The sequence below is a fragment of the Melanerpes formicivorus genome, unplaced genomic scaffold, assembly GCF_026170545.1.
Source record: "Melanerpes formicivorus ecotype bairdi unplaced genomic scaffold, bMelFor1.0.p_v2 SCAF_16, whole genome shotgun sequence".
NCBI classification, from domain to species: Eukaryota; Metazoa; Chordata; class Aves; order Piciformes; family Picidae; genus Melanerpes; species Melanerpes formicivorus.
Window position 1 is genome coordinate 14,480,281 of NW_027142368.1, and position 19,998 is coordinate 14,500,278.

Genomic DNA, 19,998 nt, shown 5'->3' on the forward strand with positions numbered 1-19,998 from the left:
AGCTGCAAGGCAGAAGGACCTTGGCCATGCTGTGCTGGTGGGAGCTGGTAGGGGTGGCTGGGGATGATAGGTGTCCCTGCTCCAGCTTTGTGCTGTCTGGAGGTGGCTCATGGAATCATAGAATGGTCTGGGTTGGAAGGGACCTCTAAAGGTCATCCAGCCCAACCTTCTCCTGCAGTCAGCAGGGACATCCTCAACTAGACCTGGCTGCCCAGCCCCCTGTTGAGCCTCACCTTGAATATCTCCAGGCATGGGGCCCCAACCACCTCCCTGGGCAGCCTGTTCCAGTGTCCCAGCACCCTCCCAGTGAAGAACCTGTCATCACAGCCACCTCTCCTCCTGCTCAGGCTTAGCCTGTCCTGTCTCTGTCTCTGATAAACCTTCAAGTGAGGTGCCTGTTCTCTTTAGGACCCTTTATCAAAGGGGATCATGGCTATCCCAGTGCCCACTGGGTTCCCTCACCATCACTGTTAAAAATACACCTCCTGCTACTGACTTGAGCTTGTCTTCTTTGCTTAACTTTCAGCCACTGATCCCTTCTCCACTAGACTGAAGGATCTACAATGACCTGAAGGGAGGTTGTAGCCAGGTGGGGGTTGGTCTCTTCTCCCAGGCACCCAGCACCAGAACAAGAGGACACAGTCTCAAGCTGTGCCAGGGGAGGTTTAGGCTGGAGGTGAGGAGAAAGTTCTTTATAGAAAGAGAGATTGGCCATGGGAATGTGCTGCCCAGGGAGGTGGTGGAGTCACCATCCCTGGAAGTGTTTAAAAAGAGACTGGATGAGGCACTCAGTCCCATGGTTTAGTTGATGAGATGGTGTTGGGTGATAGGTTGGACTCCATGATCTCAAAGGTCTTTTCCAACCTGGTTAATTCTGCATTCTGTATCTGCATGTGTAGAGCACAGTCCTGTTACTGGGAGGCTAGGAGCTGTAATCTCCTAGACCCTGCTTTTCCACCACATCATCCCAGCAGCTTAATGGCAGAATTAATGAAGTCAGGCATATTGTGCCAGTATGGATCTCACACTCTTTTCTTTCTTTACTTTCCATGGCTGTGGATCAATAAAGCATTATTGATACACCTTGAAGATCCAGATGAGAAGCACAGGGCTTTGATGAGTCATCCTCTTAAGCCTGCTGGGTGGAATGAACCTTGCCATGGATGATACATTTATATTCATCCTCTGGAAAAAGGAGAGAAGGAATATTTTCTCATGCTCTTTCCCATGTATTTACTTGCTGACTGCCTGTTAGGAACAGCAGATGAGATCCTGAGCAGATGTGACTCAGGAGGAAAGCATCAGCTCTGTATGAAATGCTGGTGGCAATTTCCAGTCCAGAACTGGCTGTGTCTCCATAACAGAGCTCATCCCTTCGATGCTGAATGCAAAATGCCTTCCTGCCTGCAAACAGAAGGATGAATAAACATTTGTATGAAGTCAGCGTGGTGACATTTCCATAGGTCTGGGACCCTTTGTGTGACTCCTAATGCTGAAACCTTTGGTTTGACAGCTGGATGGTTTATACCATCCAGTGCCTGAGGAGAGAGGGAAGCAGGTGGGTAAGAAGTCAGCAGTTTTCTGCCCATGCAGAAGTAGCTCTGGGCTGCCTTTCACTGGTCCACCTTGCTGGCCTGGAGCTGCTACTGCAGAAGATGGGAACAGGGATAGAGGAGGGGGAAGGAGATGTATCTGCATCAAAGAAGTGACATGTTCATGCTGAAGGAGAATGTTGTGTAAACACTGAGAAAATTCCCCTTGGGAGGTCAGAAAACCAAGGGGAAAACAAGACCCAGGGGAATGGCCCAAGGCCAACTGTGGGGGCCAGACCCATCCCACCTGCACTGTGCAGCCTTGCAGTGCAGGTCCTGACAGTCACAGGGGACTGGCAACGGGTCAGAGACCCTGCTGGTCCCACACCATCAGCTTTAGAGGACACAGTCTCAAGCTGTACCAGGGGAAGTTTAGGCTGGATGTTAGGAAGCAGTTCTTCATAGAAAGAGAGATTGGCCACTGGGATGTGCTGCCCAGGGAGGTGGTGGAGTCACCATCCCTGGAGGGGTTTAGGAAGAGCCTGGATGGGGTGCTTGGTGCCATGGTTTAGTTGATTAGATAGTGCTGGGTGATAGGTTGGACTGGATGATCTCAAAGGTCTTTTCCAACCTAGCTTATTCTATTCTATTCTATTCTATTCTATTCTATTCTATTCTATTCTATTCTATTCTATTCTATTCTATTCTATTCTATTCTATTCTATTCTATTCTATTCTATTCTTTGGCTGTGCTAAGACCACACCAACACATGGTGAAGTGTTTGTAGTCCTTCTGAAAGGGTGATGGGAACTTGGTTTGGGCCCCTTCACCATGTCTTGTCCGTCTCTGTTCTGATGCCTTCATGATACTCCATGGTGTGTGTGTATGAGTAAGTGAATTAAAGACATCAAGCTAGGCACAGGATCACAGAATCATAGAATCAACCAGGTTGGAAAAGACCTCAGAGATCATCAAGTCCAACCTATTAACTAACACCTCATGCCTATTAAACCATGGCTCCAAGTGCCACATCCAAGCCTTTCTTGAACCCCTCCAGGGATGGGGACTCCACCACCTCCCTGGGCAGCACATCCCACTGGCCAAGATCACTGGCAGTGAAGAGACAATGCACTTCAGAGTCCACTTTCAAGAATGACTTCACACAGTAAGACTGGGACCTGATGAACCTGGCATCAAAATGGGGACATGCCCTCAACTTTCTTTCTCTTTTCATCCAGACAAAGGGTTGGAGGATCTGGGCCACTGCAAACCTGTTGGTGCTGGGACTTCCATTGGTCTGGAGAATAAATAAGCCTTCAGACCCTTTTCCTCATCTATTCTGCAATGCAAAGGCCTGATGGGCAAGCAAACTACAGGCAAGAGGACTGAGAGGAGGTGAGAGCCAAATATTTCCATCGATTTCTGCCTCTGTTGCCTACTATAAACTGGTTCTTGGCAGCTGAAGGTTACAGCAATGAGCAGCCTGGAGGCAGAAGGCAAGAAAGGAAGGCAGTGAGTTAAATGACTTGCCCAGGGCCATGGGGTGAGCAGTCAGAAAGGCAGCCCTGTGATTCTGAGCTGGTTGTTGGCAATGGGATTAGTGTCAGACAGTTGATTTTTCTTGTCATAATGCTTCTGCTGTTTCCAGGCAGTTGTTTACTACACAACCTAATTTTTGATGATTTTCTTTCCCTCCCCCCTACCCCCCCCAAGAGAAGCAAATTCTCTGTGGAACTCAATGCTTAAAACTCCTGTGCCAAATTTCCCTGTGATGGTTCCTGCTTCTGGAGGGTTTTCCCACCTCTCTGGGAGCTCCTAGGCTCCTCCTCAATCTTCCCTTCCCCAAAGGGCTGCATTTAATTGTTTTCCTTTTAAAGAAAGCTGACTCCAGGAGCTGGGAGTGAAGTATTTGGGATCACAAGGAGTGTGCAGGAGGAGACCTGTTGCTAGATGTTAGTCAGTTAGAGGGTAGAAAGGCTCTGCAGAGGGACCTCGACTGACTGGACAGATGGGCAGAGTCCAGTGGGATGGCATTCAACAAGTCCAAGTGCCAGGTGCTGCACTTTGGCCAAGGCAACCCCAGGCAGAGCTACAGGCTGGGGTCAGAGTGGCTGAGAGCTCCCAAACAGAGAGGGACCTGGGGGTGCTGATTGACAGCCGCCTGAACAGGAGCCAGCAGTGTGCCCAGGTGGCCAAGAAGGCCAACGGCATCCTGGCCTGCATTAGGAATAGTGTGGCCAGCAGGAGCAGGGAAGTCATTGTACCCTGTCCTCTGCTTTGGTTAGGCCACACCTTGAGTCCTGTGTCCAGTTCTGGGCCTCTCAGTTTAAGAAGGACATCGAAACACTTGAGCGTGTCCAGAGAAGGGCAACAAGGCTGGGGAGAGGCCTCGAGGACAGCCCTGTGAGGAGAGGCTGAGGGAGCTGGGGTTGCTTAGCCTGGAGAAGAGGAGGCTCAGGGGAGACCTCATTGCTCTCTACAACTACCTGAAGGGTGGCTGTAGCCAGGAGGGGGTTGGTCTCTTCTCCCAGGCGGCCAGCGCCAGAACAAGAGGACACAGTCTCAAGCTGTGCCAGGGGAGGTTTAGGCTGGAGGTGAGGAGAAAGTTCTTCACTGGGAGAGTCATTGGTCATTGGAGTGTGCTGCCCAGGGAGGTGGTGGAGTCCCCATCCCTGGAGGTGTTCAAGAGGGGATTGGACGTGCCACTTGGTGCCATGGTCTAGTCATGGGTCTGTGGTGACAGGCTGGACTCTATGATCCTCGAGGTCTCTTCCAGCCTTGGTGATGCTGTGAGACTGTGCTATACACACAGGCTCCCTTCCCACGTGAAGGTGACACTGCTTGATGACCTCCTTATAGAAGCTGTCTATAGGCTGCCATGCGGTGGGCCAGAGGGGCCAGCGATTAATTTTCCAGCCCCAGAAGCTGACAGGTGCCAGGAGATGCTCCATTATATTCCACCACCCTCTCCTGAGTGTCTGTTTGCTGCCCACATTTCCAAAGAGAAAATTGCTCCTAAGTGCTTCCTCATTGATCCGAGACAAGATGGTTGGGTTGGACTCTGCAGCAGCAGGTGAATCATCAATCCAATATTGCTGAGTGTTGACTCCTCTGGTCCAGGTCCTTTTCCTGAAGGAGAGAGAGCTTGCTTCTGCTTTTAATTCCAAAACACTCAGTGTTGAACCCTTAGTTAGAATCATAGAATCAGTCAGGGTTGGAAGGGACCACAAGGAGCATCTAGTTCCAACCCCCCTGCCATGGGCAGGGACACCCCACACTGGATCAGCCTGGCCAGAGCCTCATCCAGCCTGGGCTTAAACACCTCCAGGGATGGTGCCCCAACCATCTCCCTGGACAACCCATTCCAGGGCTTCACCACTCTCATGGGGAAGAACTTCCTCCTCACCTCCAGCCTGAATCTCCCCACCTCCAGCTTCATTCCATTCCCCCTAGTCCTATCACTACCTGAGATCCTGAGCAGTCCCTCCCCAGCCTTCCTGTAGGCCCCCTTCAGATACTGGAAGGCCACAATGAGGTCACCTGGGAGCCTTCTCTTCTGCAGACTGAACAGCCCCGACTCCTTCAGTCTGTCCTCATAGCAGAGCAGCTCCAGCCCTCTGCTCATCCTCCTGGCCCTTCTCTGGACACCTTCCAGCACCTCCACAACCCTCTTGTATAGGGGCTCCAGAACTGGAGGCAGGACTCCAGGTGGGGTCTCACCAGAGCTGAGCAGAGGGGGAGAATCACCTCCCTCGCCCTGCTGGCCACACTTCTCCTGATGCAGCCCAGGCTCTGGTTGGCTTTCTGGGCTGCAAGTGCACACTGAGTGCTCCTGGTGAGCTTCTCCTCCCCCAGCACCCCCAAGTCTCCCTCCTCAGGGCTGCTTTCCAGCCAGTCCCTGCCCAGCCTGGATTTGTGCCTGGGGTTGCCTCCACCCAGCTGCAGGACCCTGCCCTTGGTCTTGTTGAACCTCATAAAATTGGCTTGTGCCCACCTCTCCAGCCTGTCAGGGTCCCTCTGGATGGCCTCCCTTCCCTCCAGCAAGGGTGCACTCAATGCCACTGTCCATGTCACCAACAAAGTTCCTTGGGAGATGCTGATTTTTTTCCCCTCCATCCAAGTGATCTCCTCCCAGCAGCACTTCTTCCTTTCTCTTTGCTCCTGGCCACAACTGCACTTAGTTCTTCCATGAAGAGCATCTTCTGGCATAAGAGCTTTCCCCCAGAGAGCTGAGCATCAATAACTCCCCTGAGGAGGCTCAGGGGAGACCTCATTGCTGTCTACAACTCCCTGAAGGGAGGTTGTAGCCAGGTGGGGGTTGGTCTCCTCTCCCAGGCAACCAGCACCAGAATGAGGGGACTCAAGTTCTGCCAGGGCAGGTTCAGGCTGGATGTTAGGAAGAAGTTGTTCACAGAGAGAGGGATTTGCCATTGGAATGTGCTGCCCAGGGAGGTGATGGAGTCACCATTGATGGAAGTGTTTGAACAGAGCCTGGATGAGGCACTTGGAGCCATGGTTTAGTTGATTAGATGGTGCTGGGTGATAGGTTGGACTCCATGATCTTGGAGGTCTCTTCCAACCTGTTTGATTCTATGATTCTTAAGATTCCTTCCCTCCCTTTCCCCAAACCTTTCACTGTTTCGCTGGAAAAGGGAAATCCTTTCCCATTGAAGTGCTGATTGCTGGAAAACTTCCCAGAACTGCATTTTGATTTTGACCCACAAAAGGAGATGCAACAGATCTGGAGGCAGAATTTGAGCAGCAGGAGCACAACACTTTGGATGTCAGTGTGGAAGTGGAAATAGAGTTGGGAGAGCAGCTGGCTCCATGTGCTTCAAAACCAAGGCTGGTCTGGGGCATGATGTGTGGCTAGCAGGAATAGGCTCAGGTTTAGCTAAGGGCTGGTCTGGGGCATGGTGTGTGGCTAGCAGGAATAGGCTCAGGTTTAGCTAAGGGCTGGTCTGGGGCATGGTTTGTGGCTAGCAGGAATAGGCTCAGGTTTAGCTAAGGGCTGGTCTGGGGCATGGTGTGTGGCTAGCAGGAATAGGCTCAGGTTTAGCTAAGGGCTGGTCTGGGGCATGGTTTGTGGCTAGCAGGAATAGGCTCAGGTTTAGCTAAGGGCTGGTCTGGGGCATGGTGTGTGGCTAGCAGGAATAGGCTCAGGTTTAGCCAAAGGCTGGTCTGGGGCATGGTGTGTGGCTAGCAGGAATAGGCTCAGGTTTAGCTAAGGGCTGGTCTGGGGCATGGTTTGTGGCTAGCAGGAATAGGCTCAGGTTTAGCTAAGGGCTGGTCTGGGGCATGGTTTGTGGCTAGCAGGAATAGGCTCAGGTTTAGCTAAGGGCTGGTCTGGGGCATGGTTTGTGGCTAGCAGGAATAGGCTCAGGTTTAGCTAAGGGCTGGTCTGGGGCATGGTGTGTGGCTAGCAGGAATAGGCTCAGGTTTAGCTAAGGGCTGGTCTGGGGCATGGTTTGTGGCTAGCAGGAATAGGCTCAGGTTTAGCTAAGGGCTGGTCTGGGGCATGGTGTGTGGCTAGCAGGAATAGGCTCAGGTTTAGCCAAAGGCTGGTCTGGGGCATGGTGTGTGGCTAGCAGGAATAGGCTCAGGTTTAGCTAAGGGCTGGTCTGGGGCATGGTTTGTGGCTAGCAGGAATAGGCTCAGGTTTAGCTAAGGGCTGGTCTGGGGCATGGTGTGTGGCTAGCAGGAATAGGCTCAGGTTTAGCTAAGGGCTGGTCTGGGGCATGGTGTGTGGCTAGCAGGAATAGGCTCAGGTTTAGCTAAGGGCTGGTCTGGGGCATGGTGTGTGGCTAGCAGGAATAGGCTCAGGTTTAGCTAAGGGCTGGGCTGGGGCATGGTGTGTGGCTAGCAGGAATAGGCTCAGGTTTAGCTAAGGGCTGGGCTGGCTTTCTGAAGTGTGAAATCTCAGACACAGAGGTTTGCACTTGGCTGCCCAGGATGTTGGCCTTGATCCTTAAGTCATTGGTTTATGTCTGCAGTCCAGGTCTGTCCTGTGCACTGTGGGAATGTTCTGGCACACACTGAGGCCAAAAGGCACTGGGGGAGGCTGCACAGCCTGGCTTCACCTTCTTGAGGAGAGTGTATTTTCTGCCTTTTCCCCCCCTCCCCTTTTAACATAGTTGGCTTTCTTTTTTAATCTTTTTGTTTTGAGCTTCCCCCCCCTGGCTGGAGGACAGCCTCCTGCACTGGGGCACTTCGTGTTCCAGGGGTCAGCTCTGCAGTGGGGTGAATGGAGGGCCAGGACCATCTGACCTGCAGGTGCTGAGGGGATTGGAGCATCTCTCTGATAAGAGAAGCTAGGAGAACTAGAGTAGCTTAGCCTGGAGGAGAGCAGACTGAGGGGGGATCTTCTCAATGCTGATCAATAGGTAAAAGGTGGGGGGCAAGAGAATGGTGGCAGACTCTTTTCAGTGGTGCCCAGCCACAGGACAAGGGGCAATGGGCACAAAGTGGAGCCCAGGAGTTTGCATCTGAGCAGGAGAAACTTCTTTGGTGTGAGGGTGCTGGAGCCCTGGAGCAGGCTGCCCAGAGAGGTTGTGGAGTCTCCTTCTCTAGAGAGATTCCAAACCCAGCTGGGCACTGTGACCCTGGGCAAGCTGCTGTGGGTGCCCTGCTTTAGCAGGGGGGGTTGGACTGGAGGATCTCCAGAGGTCCCTTCCACCCTTCACCAAGCTGGGATGCTGGGATTCTGTGATCCCTCACCCAGCTGGGATGCTGGGATTCTGTGATCCCTCACCCAGCTGGGATGCTGGGATTCTGTGATCCCTCACCCAGCTGGGATGCTGGGATTCTGTGATCTGACCTGCAGAGCTTTTTTTTCCCCAGGGTGGCAGAAAACATCTTGCAGCCCTTACTGAAGGGCTTCCTCATCTCTGCTGCTTGCAGTCCCCCACCCCTTGAGCTCCTCAGTTGTGAGAGAGCATGAGCAGGAAAGTCAGTGTTTTCTAGATAACAGGAGGATGCAAAGTTAAGAGGGAGATGAGGATTTTAATTAACTTTTTTTTTTCTCCCCTTTCCTTTTCTGTTTCTCTCTTCCCCTTTTTCCCTCCTGACGCTGTCCCACTCCTCAGGAGACTGAGGTGTCATTATGGGTTATTAAACTCCTTTGTGGCACTTGGGGATGTTGAATGGAGCTGCAAAGGGAGAAGAGAAAAAGACATCTCTTGATGCAGATGGCTCACCCCCCTGTAATTGCTTCGTGTGGCAGACTGTAATTATTCAGGCTGTGGAGGGAAAGAGGGAGAGAGAGTGAAGAGGAGGGGGGAAGAAGATCAACAACAAGGCCTGGACACCACACATGGCCATCAGGGTTGCCTGGGTTATTATGGGAGATGGCAGCTCACCCCCACAGGAGCATTCCTGTCCCTTCTTTAGCTCTTCATGGGGCATTCTCCCAGTGCAAACCCTGTCCCTGCAGCTCCCTGGGCCATCAGAGAGATGCCCACCCTCCCCAGACCAGTCTGTAAGTGCCTTTCACTCTGGGACTTGTATCAAGACCACAGGCAGATGGGGTTTTCCTCTTGCTCCTCATACCCAACGTGCTCAGGAGCAATGGCTGTTGCAAGCAATGCTGGAGGGTGCACGAAATGACCACAGGGATCCAGCCAAAGAGCAGAAGGTTTAACAGAGGCAGAGAGGTGGTGCTGAGGGACATGGTTTAGCACTGGACTTGGTGGAGTCAGAGAATGGTTGGAGTGGATGATCTTAAAGGACTTTTCCAACTGAAGTGGTCCTGTGAGTCTATGATTCTATGTTGCCTTGCCCTTACCCCTGCACCACCAATCCAGGTGAAAGGAGCCTCCTGAGGACCAACAGCCACTTTGCACCTCTGTGCCATTTCTGGATGCTTTTTAGGTCTGCTTTACCCTTGAAGGAAGCACAGTCAGAGCTGCCCAGTTTATGAGCTTTTCCAGTCTGGGGGCAAGTGCAGCCAAGCAGTGTCCAACAGTGTTTGCTCTTTCTGCTTTATGGCAGGTTGATCCCTTAAATCACACAGCTGGGTACACAGGGCACCCACACACACTGAAGGACCATGGTGTGGTTGGAGTGTGAGGAACAAAGCAGAGGTGGAGACCCATCCATCTGCTGTATTTCCTTCATAAAGCTTCCTCGAGGCTCCTCTTCCTCACTCACAAACCTGGTAGTTAGTCAGACAAGACAAAGGCTGAGACAAGCCTGCTTGATTTAACCAAACAGGCTCACCGCCCCTGGAAATCATGTCTGATAGCTTGGACCCAAACAGGTGCTTTAGAGAGATGTAGACACACAGAGATGGAAATGGCCAAGCTGTGGGTGGTCTTCAAAAAGGTGGCACTTTACCTTACACAGGTGAGGAGTTTTGTTTGAGCTGGGACAAATCAATGCCTGGCCTCCTGCAGCTGTGTTGATGAAACTGCTCTGGAGGACATCCACTTGCTGCCCACCTTCCTGCCCCAAACCAGAACCTGCTGCCAAGTGCTTTCTCCCAGTTCACCTCCTTGGTCAGCTCCTCCAGGACAGGAGAACCAACCTGAGTTTCCCACTCATGGCAATCTGGAAGGTTTGGCCTTGGTTGCATGGAGACCAGGACTTCACTTTGGCTACAGGGAGAGGCTTTCTGTACAGTGCAGGACTCTGATCACCAGCTGGGGATGGGGAGGTGACAGATAGGCAGGGCTTGAAGAATCCAAGTGCTCTACACCTCAGCTGTCATTCATATGAAGAAGAGTTTTGTCATTCACATGATGAAGGGCTTTGGGATAAGAGGACTGCATAGAGGAACTGCTTAAATAAAGGGCTGGATTTCCCAAGGAGAGAAAAAGCATCTAGGGGGACAAAAGGAAACCAGAAAATATGGTCAAAGAAATTCTGTTTATCCAACAGCCTTGAAAATGTGTCTGAGGTTATCAGCACCTTCTGTTTGTCAGAGGAGCCTTTGTGTGTGATCTCTGAATATCATACAGCCTGCAGGAAGGCTGAGTGACTCCTCCTCTTCCCTTCTTTGTGGAAGTGCTTTGCCAAGTCTCTCAATTCTTCCCATGAACTGGCATTTCAAGGCCACCATCTCAACAAGCTGGTTACAAATGTGGACAGCTGGAACTTGCTTTGAGAGCTGATTTTTGGTTTATCACCCCTGGCAAACGCTGCTCTAAGGAGGCCTTGAAGTCAGTTTACCAAACAATGCAAGGCCTAGCAGAATAGTGTCTGATGTTAAGGTGAGAAGGGAGAAAGGGAGATTGAATTAGTTAAACAAATTGAACTTTGCTTTTGACCTAAGATTAAACTGAAAACCAAAGAGAAAGAAAAAGAAATTAAAAGATAAAGAAAAAGAAATTAAAAGAGAAAGAGAAAGGTAAAAAGAAAAAGAGGAAAAGAAAAAAAAAAAAAGAGAAAAAGTGGAAAAGAAAAAAAAAAGAGGAAAAGAGGAAAAGAAAAGGAAAAAAAATAAAGAGAAAAAGAGGAAAAGGAAAAAAAAAAAAGAGAAAAAGAGAAAAAGAAAAAAGAGAAAAGAAAAAATAGAAAAAGAGGAAAAGAATAAAAAAAGAGGAAAAGAGGAAAAGAAAAAAAGAGAAAAGAAAAAATAGAAAAAGAGGAAAAGAAAAAAAGAGAAAAAGAGGAAAAGAAAAAATAGGAAAAGAAAAAAGATAAAAGAAGGAAAAGAATAAGAAAAAGAAAAATAGGAAAAGAAAAAAGAGAAAAAGGAAATGAGAAAGGAAAAGAGAAAGAAAAAGAGAAAGAGAGAAAGGAAAAGAGAAAGAAAAAGAGAAAGAGAGAAAGGAAAAGAGAAAGAAAAAGAGACAGAAAGAAAAAGAGAATAAGGAAAAGAGAAAAAGGAAAAGAGAAAGAAAAAGAGAAAGAGAAAGGGAGAGAGAGAAAGAGAAAAAGAAAAGAGGAAGAAAAAGAGAAAAATAAAAATAGAAGAAAAATAAAAATAGAAGAAAAATAAAAAAGAAACATAAATAAAAAAAGAGAAATATTAAAATGAAGAAAAAGAGAAAGACAAAGAGAGGAAGGAAAAAGTAAAAAGAAAGTGTTTCTCAGTATAGCACAGGGCAGGGTGTCCTCAGCACCTGCAGCAAGGGAAGCTGCTCCTCCTGACTTCAACTTAATTTTGGCTCATTACTGAGCCTGCTGCTGCCAAGTGCTTACTTCAGCTTCAGCTCCTACCAACCTCCAGCCAGCTGGGCCTTCCCAGGCTGCCTTGGTGGAGCTGGCACTGTTGCTCATGCTGCCTGTTCCTCAAGAGCTTTGCAGCCTTGAGGCTGTCAATGGGATGTCGACCCTCTGGGGCTTTTGGCACTGCAAAACTCACCAGCACCCTGCCACAATGGCAGCTGTCCCACTGCAGGAAGGACAAGCCACCACCTGAAGACACCAGCTGTTTTCAGTAGACATCTCCCAAAGCCATGCTGTGGCAGGCACAGCTCAGGGGTCTCCAGCAGCTGGATGGTGAAGCCCCAGTGGCTTCCCTGCCGCAGGGGTTTGTGCCGGCTGGTGGCCTGTCCCTAACGCAGGGGTGGCTCGCAGAAAGCAGGACCAAGCATTCCCACTGCGCTTCTTTGGGCTGGGAGAGCTGCTGCAGATCCCCTGGGACTAAAAGGCCACTGCTCACAGAATCCTTTTGGCTGGAAAAGACTTTGAGCTCATCAGGGCCAACCACTGCCTGACTCTACCGAGTCTGGTGCTGTTACAGCAAAGCAGAGTCCTGGGACGGGTCCTGAGCTGCCACCCCCTGTCAGAGCCCCAGCTGGCCTTGGCTGTTTGGTCTCTGAGGAATTACTGCAAGAGGAAAGCCCTGGGGAAGGCAGGATGGAGAGGGTTTTCCCAGGTTGTTTTCTCTACAGGGTATTTCCTCTCTGAGGCATCAAGGGGCCAAATTCTGCCATCCTGCTGTCAGCTTTAGGTGGCCAAACCTAGGCACGGGGCGGTGGGAGAGCACAGTGGTCGCGGGAGCTGGGTGAGAACAGCATCCAGTCCCGTGGCTGCCTTGGGGGAATCCGTGCTATTTTCCTCTTCCTTTGCTGCCTCAATGACAAGGCAAACAAGGGGGAGAAGGGCTAGAGGGGGCTGAAGCTCTTCCTCCTTTCTATTTCATCTGTTTACTCAGCAAAATCCTTCCGTGAAACTCCCAAACTGGGAAGGCAAACGTGTCGGAGTGAGACAAAGCACGAGAATCAACTCCAACAAGAAGAAGGAGGGGAGGGGGGAAAAAAAATCCCAGAGCAGAAATCTTTTGGGTGCAGGCAAACAGGTGGGGGAGTGTCTGGTCTGGTCTGGGAAGGCAGGGTGTCTGCAATCTTTGTGGCGATTAGATTTAATGGGACACAAACGTTTCTCTCCTCCACGTCCCCTCCTCCTCTCAGCCTGAGGGGGAGAAAGGAGGGAGGTGGTGATGGAGAGGTGGTGGGGGGAGAGAAGGTTTGAAAGAGTCTTTGACGTCAGCCCTGCCCTATAAAAAGCTGGCAAGGAGCTGGAAAGCAGAGAGCAGAGCCTCGTGGAGGAGCAAAGATGCCAACCCCGAACATCTCCACCTCTGCAGCCAAAGGCTTCCGCAGGGCGGTGTCGGAGCTGGACTCCAAGCAAGCTGAGGCCATCATGGTAAGACAACCCTACCCCACTTCTTTCCCTTCCCCTCTGAAAACTGCAGCCTCTCCCCTAGCTGTAGGCAGAGGCAGGCAGGGATAGATGGGACCAACAATGCCTTTGTGGGAGTTCCCCACATGGGCACCTCTGGGCTGCTGGCTGGCAAAGGCAAATGACCTGAACAGTCCTCTCTACATACTGGTACACGTGAAATGCAAACATTTAGGGGGATAAACCCTTGGACTAATGCAACCTCCACCTTCCCCAACCAAAATCAAGGTTAATAACCCATAGACCTAAGGCAGGAGTAACAAGGAATCCCCAGTGTGAAAGGTGATTTGAAATTCTCAATGCTCTCCTGGATTCAAGGCAGTAACCTGCAGAGATTTCAGCTGCTCCAGCACGGTGAACAAGTGTGGCTGTTAGTTCAGACAACACACGAGGCACAGGAAAATTAATCAGTTGATTCCCTGCTGCTGCAGCCAGAGTTTCATTCTCTCCCAGCACATCCCTCCCCTGTTTCTGTTTCCAGCCCTCCTCGATGTGGTCTCAGCCCTGTGTTTAGCCTGAGAAATGCTCCTGCACACAGATCTGTATGTGTCAGGGAACAGAGAAGAAAACTTCCTGCTGAGCTGCCAAGTGCCTTTAGAAAGCCAAGTCTGGGCAACCTGTTGGACTGGCTGTAGGGACAGGGACATTTCACCTCCTAATCCAAAATGCCAGGGCAGACAGGAGGAGCCTGCAGACTGCTGGCACGGGACAGTCCTGTGGGTCAGAAATGAGGCCAGGCTGTAGGTGACACTGGAGGAGCCAGAGCAGCTAGTGGCAGCGGGTGCATTGAGAGGGCACCCCCCTTGGGGTGCTCAGCAGGAGGAAAGCTGGGAATTGTGCTGAGTTAAAGAGCAAATGCATCTGGCAGGCATCTGCAGGGTGATTCCAGCAGGTCAGTTATGGACCTTCCCCTTTCCTTCCCCTAGACCCACTGCCTTGTTCACCCTCTCTCCTTGTGATGCTCTGACTCAGTAAAAGCAGCCAGCACACAGGCAGGGAGGGGTGTCTTGGGGAGTGGAATGTGCTTGTCAGGAAGCAAGGAGGTGAGTTTGCTCTCTAATAAATGGAAATCAAGGAACCCTTCTCTCACACACAACCATTTCCACTCTGGCAAAACCATGAACAGTTAAGTGGTTCTTGAAAACCTGGTGCTGCTCCTCAAATCAGTGTTTGAACTGCTCCTTGCTGTCTGAAGAAGAGGAGGGTGTTTGCTTATTGCACTCTCTGAGGTGCTGCTTTGTGTTTGGTGGGAAATGAGCCCCTGAGCAAAAGGGCTGGCTGGGTGTGCTGGCAGGAGGAGCATGGGCAGCCTGCTGGGGTAGAAATAAAACCTCAGATCATCTTTGCAGCCCTTCTTTGAATAGAAGTTCTCCAGAGGGGGGAAAAAATTAATACCCCAAAATCTCACCTAAAATCTCCTCTCACAGGAGATCTCCACAACCCTGCCATTTATTTTGTTGGCTCCCACCAGGCAAGAGGCATGACTCTGCATTTGTGTGGTGTCAGTGTGGCCAGGGATGATCAGCCACCCAGCCCCTACTCATCACTTCACCACCTCTGGCAGGTCTGAGGTGGTCATTTGCCACTGACCCCCCAGGGACCAACACCTTGCTGCAGGGAAAAACAGGCAAAACCAGGGTGGGCAAAGGCTTTTGCAGCCCAGAACTCATCTGCAGCCACAAGGATTTCATGTGTCAGCTGAGCCAGCCAAACTTCAAACTCACACTGTGGAAAAGACTTTTGTAACCTATTTACCTTTTCTGGTGCTAAGCATTTCTATGAGGCAAGCCAGGAGAGTAGCTGGGGACAGAGCACACAAGCAGAGCCGGGCAGGAGAGAGCAGCTGGAGGCAAGCCAGGCAGGAAGGAGCACCCAGGGATGCAGGGGTGAGACCTCACTGTCCTCATGCTGCAGAGAGGGAGACAGGCTTTACAAACATTCTTGCTTGCTGCAAATAAAGAGCTAGGAGGGCAAAGGCAAAGCACTGTAACACAGGACACAGGAGTTTCAGTGGAAAAATGAACTAATCCTTCCTAAGAGGTGCAAACTAACTCTTGTTAAGAGGTCAATGATTGTATGAGGCCCTAGGTAGGCAAATAAATGCTTGGCAATATCAAAGTAAAGCTCTCAGTGTAGCTAGATCTGCACCCAGTGGTGCCCTCCAAAGAGGACACCTTCCAGGATCCTTTGATAGGGACCCAACCCCTCCATCCCTGCCTGCCAGGGCCCACCCAGTCCCAGCACACAGGTCTGAGTGGTCAAGGGTGCCTGTCCTGGTGTGGCTCTCCACTCACCCAGTTCTCACTATTTCAACTCCTGCCAGCCAGACTTTAACCTGATTTACAGCCCCAGCATGGGGGTCTAACTTCCCTCCTCTCCTCCATTCTACCCCAGAAGTAAAAGCATCGATCCCTAGAATGGTTTGAGGGGAGGGAGCCCCAAAGTTTCTTTCCTGCTTTTCTCTTTGTGGGTATACTTTGCTCCTGGGCACAGAGAAGGTGATCCTTGAATTCTGCCCAGCTGTCCTGGGCTCCTCTTCCCTCTGGGGCTTTGTCCCACGATACTTTGGCCAGCAGATCCCTGAAGGGATCAAAGTCTGCATGCCTAAAATCCATCTAATTCCAACCATGCCATGGTCAGGGACACCTTCTACTAGAATTAGGTTGCTCAAACCCTCATTCAGCCTGGGCTTGAACAGCAAGAGGGAGAGGACATCCTGCACCTGGGGGCACGGTGTGATGAAACATCCTTAGCCCACACACCGCCTGGCTTGGGACTGCTGCAGAGCCTGCTTGCTGTGGCTGGCACAAGGCTGTTTGCTTTGCTTATTGCAGGTGCTTCAAAGCAAACAGGGGCTCAGCTTTAAACACAGCAGTGATCTAAAACACACTGAAAGGCAAGCACATGCTCACAAGGTTTTAGGTTTATGGCTGAGGGTATTTATTAGCTGTCTTCTCTCTTTGGGGATGGAAAGCACTGATGGAAACCACAAGCAGCAGCGTGGGCTTACTTCTTGGAAGGTGTTTTCAGGAAGGAATAAAGGGGTTGAGGATCAGCAAATATCATTTCACAGGGGAGTTCTGAATAAAAGAAAGGTCTGGATGGGAGTGTGAGGGCTGGTGTCTAGGTGTGCTGCCCTTTTCCAGGCTGCATTTCAGATGTCACTTTTACACTGCTACAGCATCACAGGATCATAGAATCACAGAATTGTCAGGGTTGGAAAGGACCTCAAGGCTCAGCCAGGTTCAACCCCCCTGCCATGGCCAGGGACACCTCACACTACAGCAGGTTGCTCACAGCCACATCCAGCCTGGCTGCAAACACCTCCAGGGATGAGGCTTCCACCTCCCTGGGCAACCTGTGCCAGGCTCTCACCACCCTCATGGGGAACAACTTCTTCCTAACATCCAATCACAATCTACCCATTTCTAGTTTTGTTCCATTCTCCCCCAGTCCTATCACTCCCTGACACCCTCAGAAGTCCCTCCCCAGCTTTCTTGGAGCCCCCTTTAGATCCTGGAAGGCCACAATTAGATCTCCTGGGAGCCTTCTCTTCTCCAGACTGAACAGCCCCAACTGCCTCAGTCTGTCCTCAGAGCAGAGCAGCTCCAGCCCTCTGCTCATCCTCATGGCCCTTCTCTGGACATCTTCCAGCACCTCCAGATCCTTCCTGTGATAGAGGCTCCAGTACTGGACACAGTGTTCCAGGTGTGGTCTCACTAGAGAGGAGCAAAGGGGGAGAATCCCCTCCCTGCCCCTGCTGGCTCTGCTTCTCTTGCTGCAGCCCAGGCTGGGATTTGCTTTCTGGGCTGCAAGTGCTCACTGCTGGCTCCTGTTGAGCCATCAATGAGTTTTTTCCTGGGAAATATTAGGGGGGCTTTGAAAACTCAAAGAGCAAATGGATTACCTGAAGGGAGGTCGTAGTCAGCTGGGGTAGTTGTAGAGAGCAATTAGGTCTCCCCTGAGCCTCCTCTTCTCCAGGCTAAGCAACCCCAGCTCCCTCAGCCTCTCCTCATAGAGATTGTGTTCCAGACCCCTCCCCAGCTTCGTTTCCCTTCTCTGGACTCGTTCCAGCAAGTCAACATCTTTCCTAAACTGAGGGGCCCAGAACTGGACAGAGGACTCAAGGTGTGGCCTAACCAGTGCTGAGTACAGGGGCAGAATGACCTCCCTGCTCCTGCTGGCCACACTGGTCCTGATACAGGCCAGGATGCCATTGGCCCCTCCTTCCTGTGCTGAGACACCTTGGCCATGCCCCATGCAGCTGCCATGCCCCATGCAGCTGCCATACCTCACTTCATGTTGCTCTCTCAGAAGCATTATTCATTCCTGTTCTACCTTCAGTCTCCACGGTTCATTGGTAGACGTCAAAGCCTCATTGAAGATGCCAGGAAGGAAAGAGAGGCTGCTGCTGCTGCTGCTGCAGCCACTGATGCTGCAGAGTCTACAGAGACCATTGTCTTCGAGGAGAAGGATGGGAGAGCCATGCTGAACCTCTTCTTCATGCTCAAGGGAGCCAAGACTTCACCCCTGTCCCGTGCACTTAAGGTATTTGAGGTGAGTACCCAACCTCTTGCATGGGATGCAGGGAACACACTACAGGTTTCATGGCTCTTCTGTGAGAAATACCTTTGGAGGCTACTAAAGAAAACTCAGACTAGGTCTGCCTACTGCAATGATCAGTTACTTGTCTGGTGTCCCCACAGTCATGCTTTTCTTGTGCCCTTTACTTTCCATCACTAAGGATGAGCCGAGCCATACCTCAGTCTGGTAGTGCTGTTAAGCAGCACATTCCAATGGCCAATCTCTCTTTCTGGGGTGAATTTCTTCCTAACACCCAGCCTAAACCTCCCCTGGCACAGCTTGAGACTGTGTCCTCTTGTTCTGGTGCTGCTTGCCTGGGAGAAGAGACCAACCCCCACCTGGCTACAACCTCCCTTCAGGTAGTTGTAGAGAGCAAGAAGGTCTCCTCTAAGCCTCCTCTTCTCCAGGCTGAGCAACCCCAGCTCCCTCAGCCTCTCCTCACAAGGCTGTGCTCCAAACCCCTCCTCAGCTTTGTTGCCCTTCTCTGGACACCTTCCAGCACCTCAACATCTTTCCTAAACTGAGGGGCCCATCACTAAGGATGAGCCATACCTCAGTCTGGCAGTGCTGTTCAGCTCTGGGCTTAATTTTGCTTAATTACTGGATCCAGCCACATAGTTTCAGCCCTACAGGCCACCCTCTTGTGCTTTGCAGTGTAGTCTGACAGCTCCCTCCACTGCTCAGCATTTCAGTCTCATGGCCAGGCTGTGATCTCAGGCTCAAAGCAAGATGTGTGCCCTGCATGGCTGCAGACCAGACCCACCTTACTTGTGGGTCAAGGTTTTGGCAGTCTCTGCATGACATTGCCATGCTGGTCCTTGGTCAAAAAGTTACAGGAACAACTCCACCCTGGGTATAAGACTGGTGTATTGATTTCACAATGACCTCCCCCCTTTAGGGATGAATTTGATTCACGTGTTAGAGGTTCTGCTGGCTGCCTGCAGAGCTGTGCCTTGTATACAGCTGTCATACAAAGGCAAACTGGTAGCTAATTGAGCTTTCCCCCCCTAGCTAACAGTATAATTTTGCATTATCTAGGATCTCAGTACCATGAGTGGAAGGACAGAGATAAGCGCTGCCTGTTTAAGGGGTGATTAAAACATGACCATCCACAGTTGTGTAGGACATTTTCATCCAGAAGGATTCAAAAGTGGTGCTCTGAGCTATCTCTTTATCTACAGTAGTTTAATTTCATTGACTTCAGCAGTGAGAGGAGAGGACAAAGCGTTCCTGTTCATCAGTGACGTGAGTTGTAAGGGACCTCTGGAGGTCTCTAGTCCAACCTCCTGCTCAGAGCAGGTTCAGTCACACAGCAGGTTGCTCGAGGCTGTGCTTGCTGCTGTTTGACTATCACCAAGGTGGAGATGCCACAGCCTCCCTGGAACCCTTGAGCAATGTTTGGCTGCCTTCATGGTCAAAAGCTTTTTCTCTTTTCTTCTCAATGGCCTTGCTTCCAGCTTGTGCCCATCGCCTCCTGTCTGTGTTTTTCAGATGAGCCTGGCTCAGCCTTCTTTATACCCTCCCACTAGGTAGGCTGTGAACCAATGGCCCTGGTCTCATCACTTAAGGCTGAACAAATCCTGTTCTCTCACTCTTTCTTCATGTAAATCGTGGCAGCTTTCCACCAGACCTGCAACAGCACACCAATGCCTTTCTTCTACAGGACATGGCACTCCCTTATCCCAGACAGGGAGGAGGAATCACTTCCTTTGACTTGTTGTCTACAGGCTTGCTCCTGAAGCTCTCTGACAATCTTATGACAAATGTTTAAGACCTTCAGCAATGACAAACCATCTTGCATCTCCTCTAAGTTTAGGCTGAAGGTGAGGAGAAAGTTCTTCCCAGAGAGAGTTGTTAGCCATTGGAATGTGCTGCTCAGGGAGGTGGTGGAGTCACCATCCCTGGAGGTGTTCAAAAAGAGATTGGATGTGGCACTTGGTGCCATGGTTTAGTAGTCATGAGGTGTTGGGTGACAGGTTGGACTTGATGATCTTTGAGGTCTTTTCCAATCTTATTGATTCTATGATGAGAGATGCAAGTAAAGCTCTTTGCTGGGCCACGTATTGCTGTTGCCTCAAGCCTGAATCTCTGAGACAAGCTCATCAGGTGAAAGCTTTGGTGCTGCCATGGCTGGGGTGTCCTTCCTGTAAGTGCACAGCTGGCAGATCAGGCATGGGAAGTCCATCAGTGTGAACACTTTAAATGCAACAGATGGCATAGCAGGTATGAAACATGGAGGTCCAGGCTCTTGTG

The 19,998-nt window shown here is 50.8% G+C and overlaps 1 protein-coding gene across 1 annotated transcript in view; it reads left to right on the plus strand.

Annotated features, from left to right (window-relative positions):
- The first annotated feature begins 13,024 nt into the window (after window positions 1-13,024).
- The window catches only part of TH (tyrosine hydroxylase), a 32,280-nt gene continuing 25,306 nt past the window's right edge, over window positions 13,025-19,998 (plus strand). Inside the window, exons 1-2 of the mRNA XM_068148347.1 lie at window positions 13,025-13,125; window positions 17,506-17,718. Coding sequence (XP_068004448.1) covers window positions 13,036-13,125; window positions 17,506-17,718 — 303 coding nt within the window. The 5' untranslated portion in view covers window positions 13,025-13,035. The remainder of the gene's footprint in view (window positions 13,126-17,505; window positions 17,719-19,998) is intronic.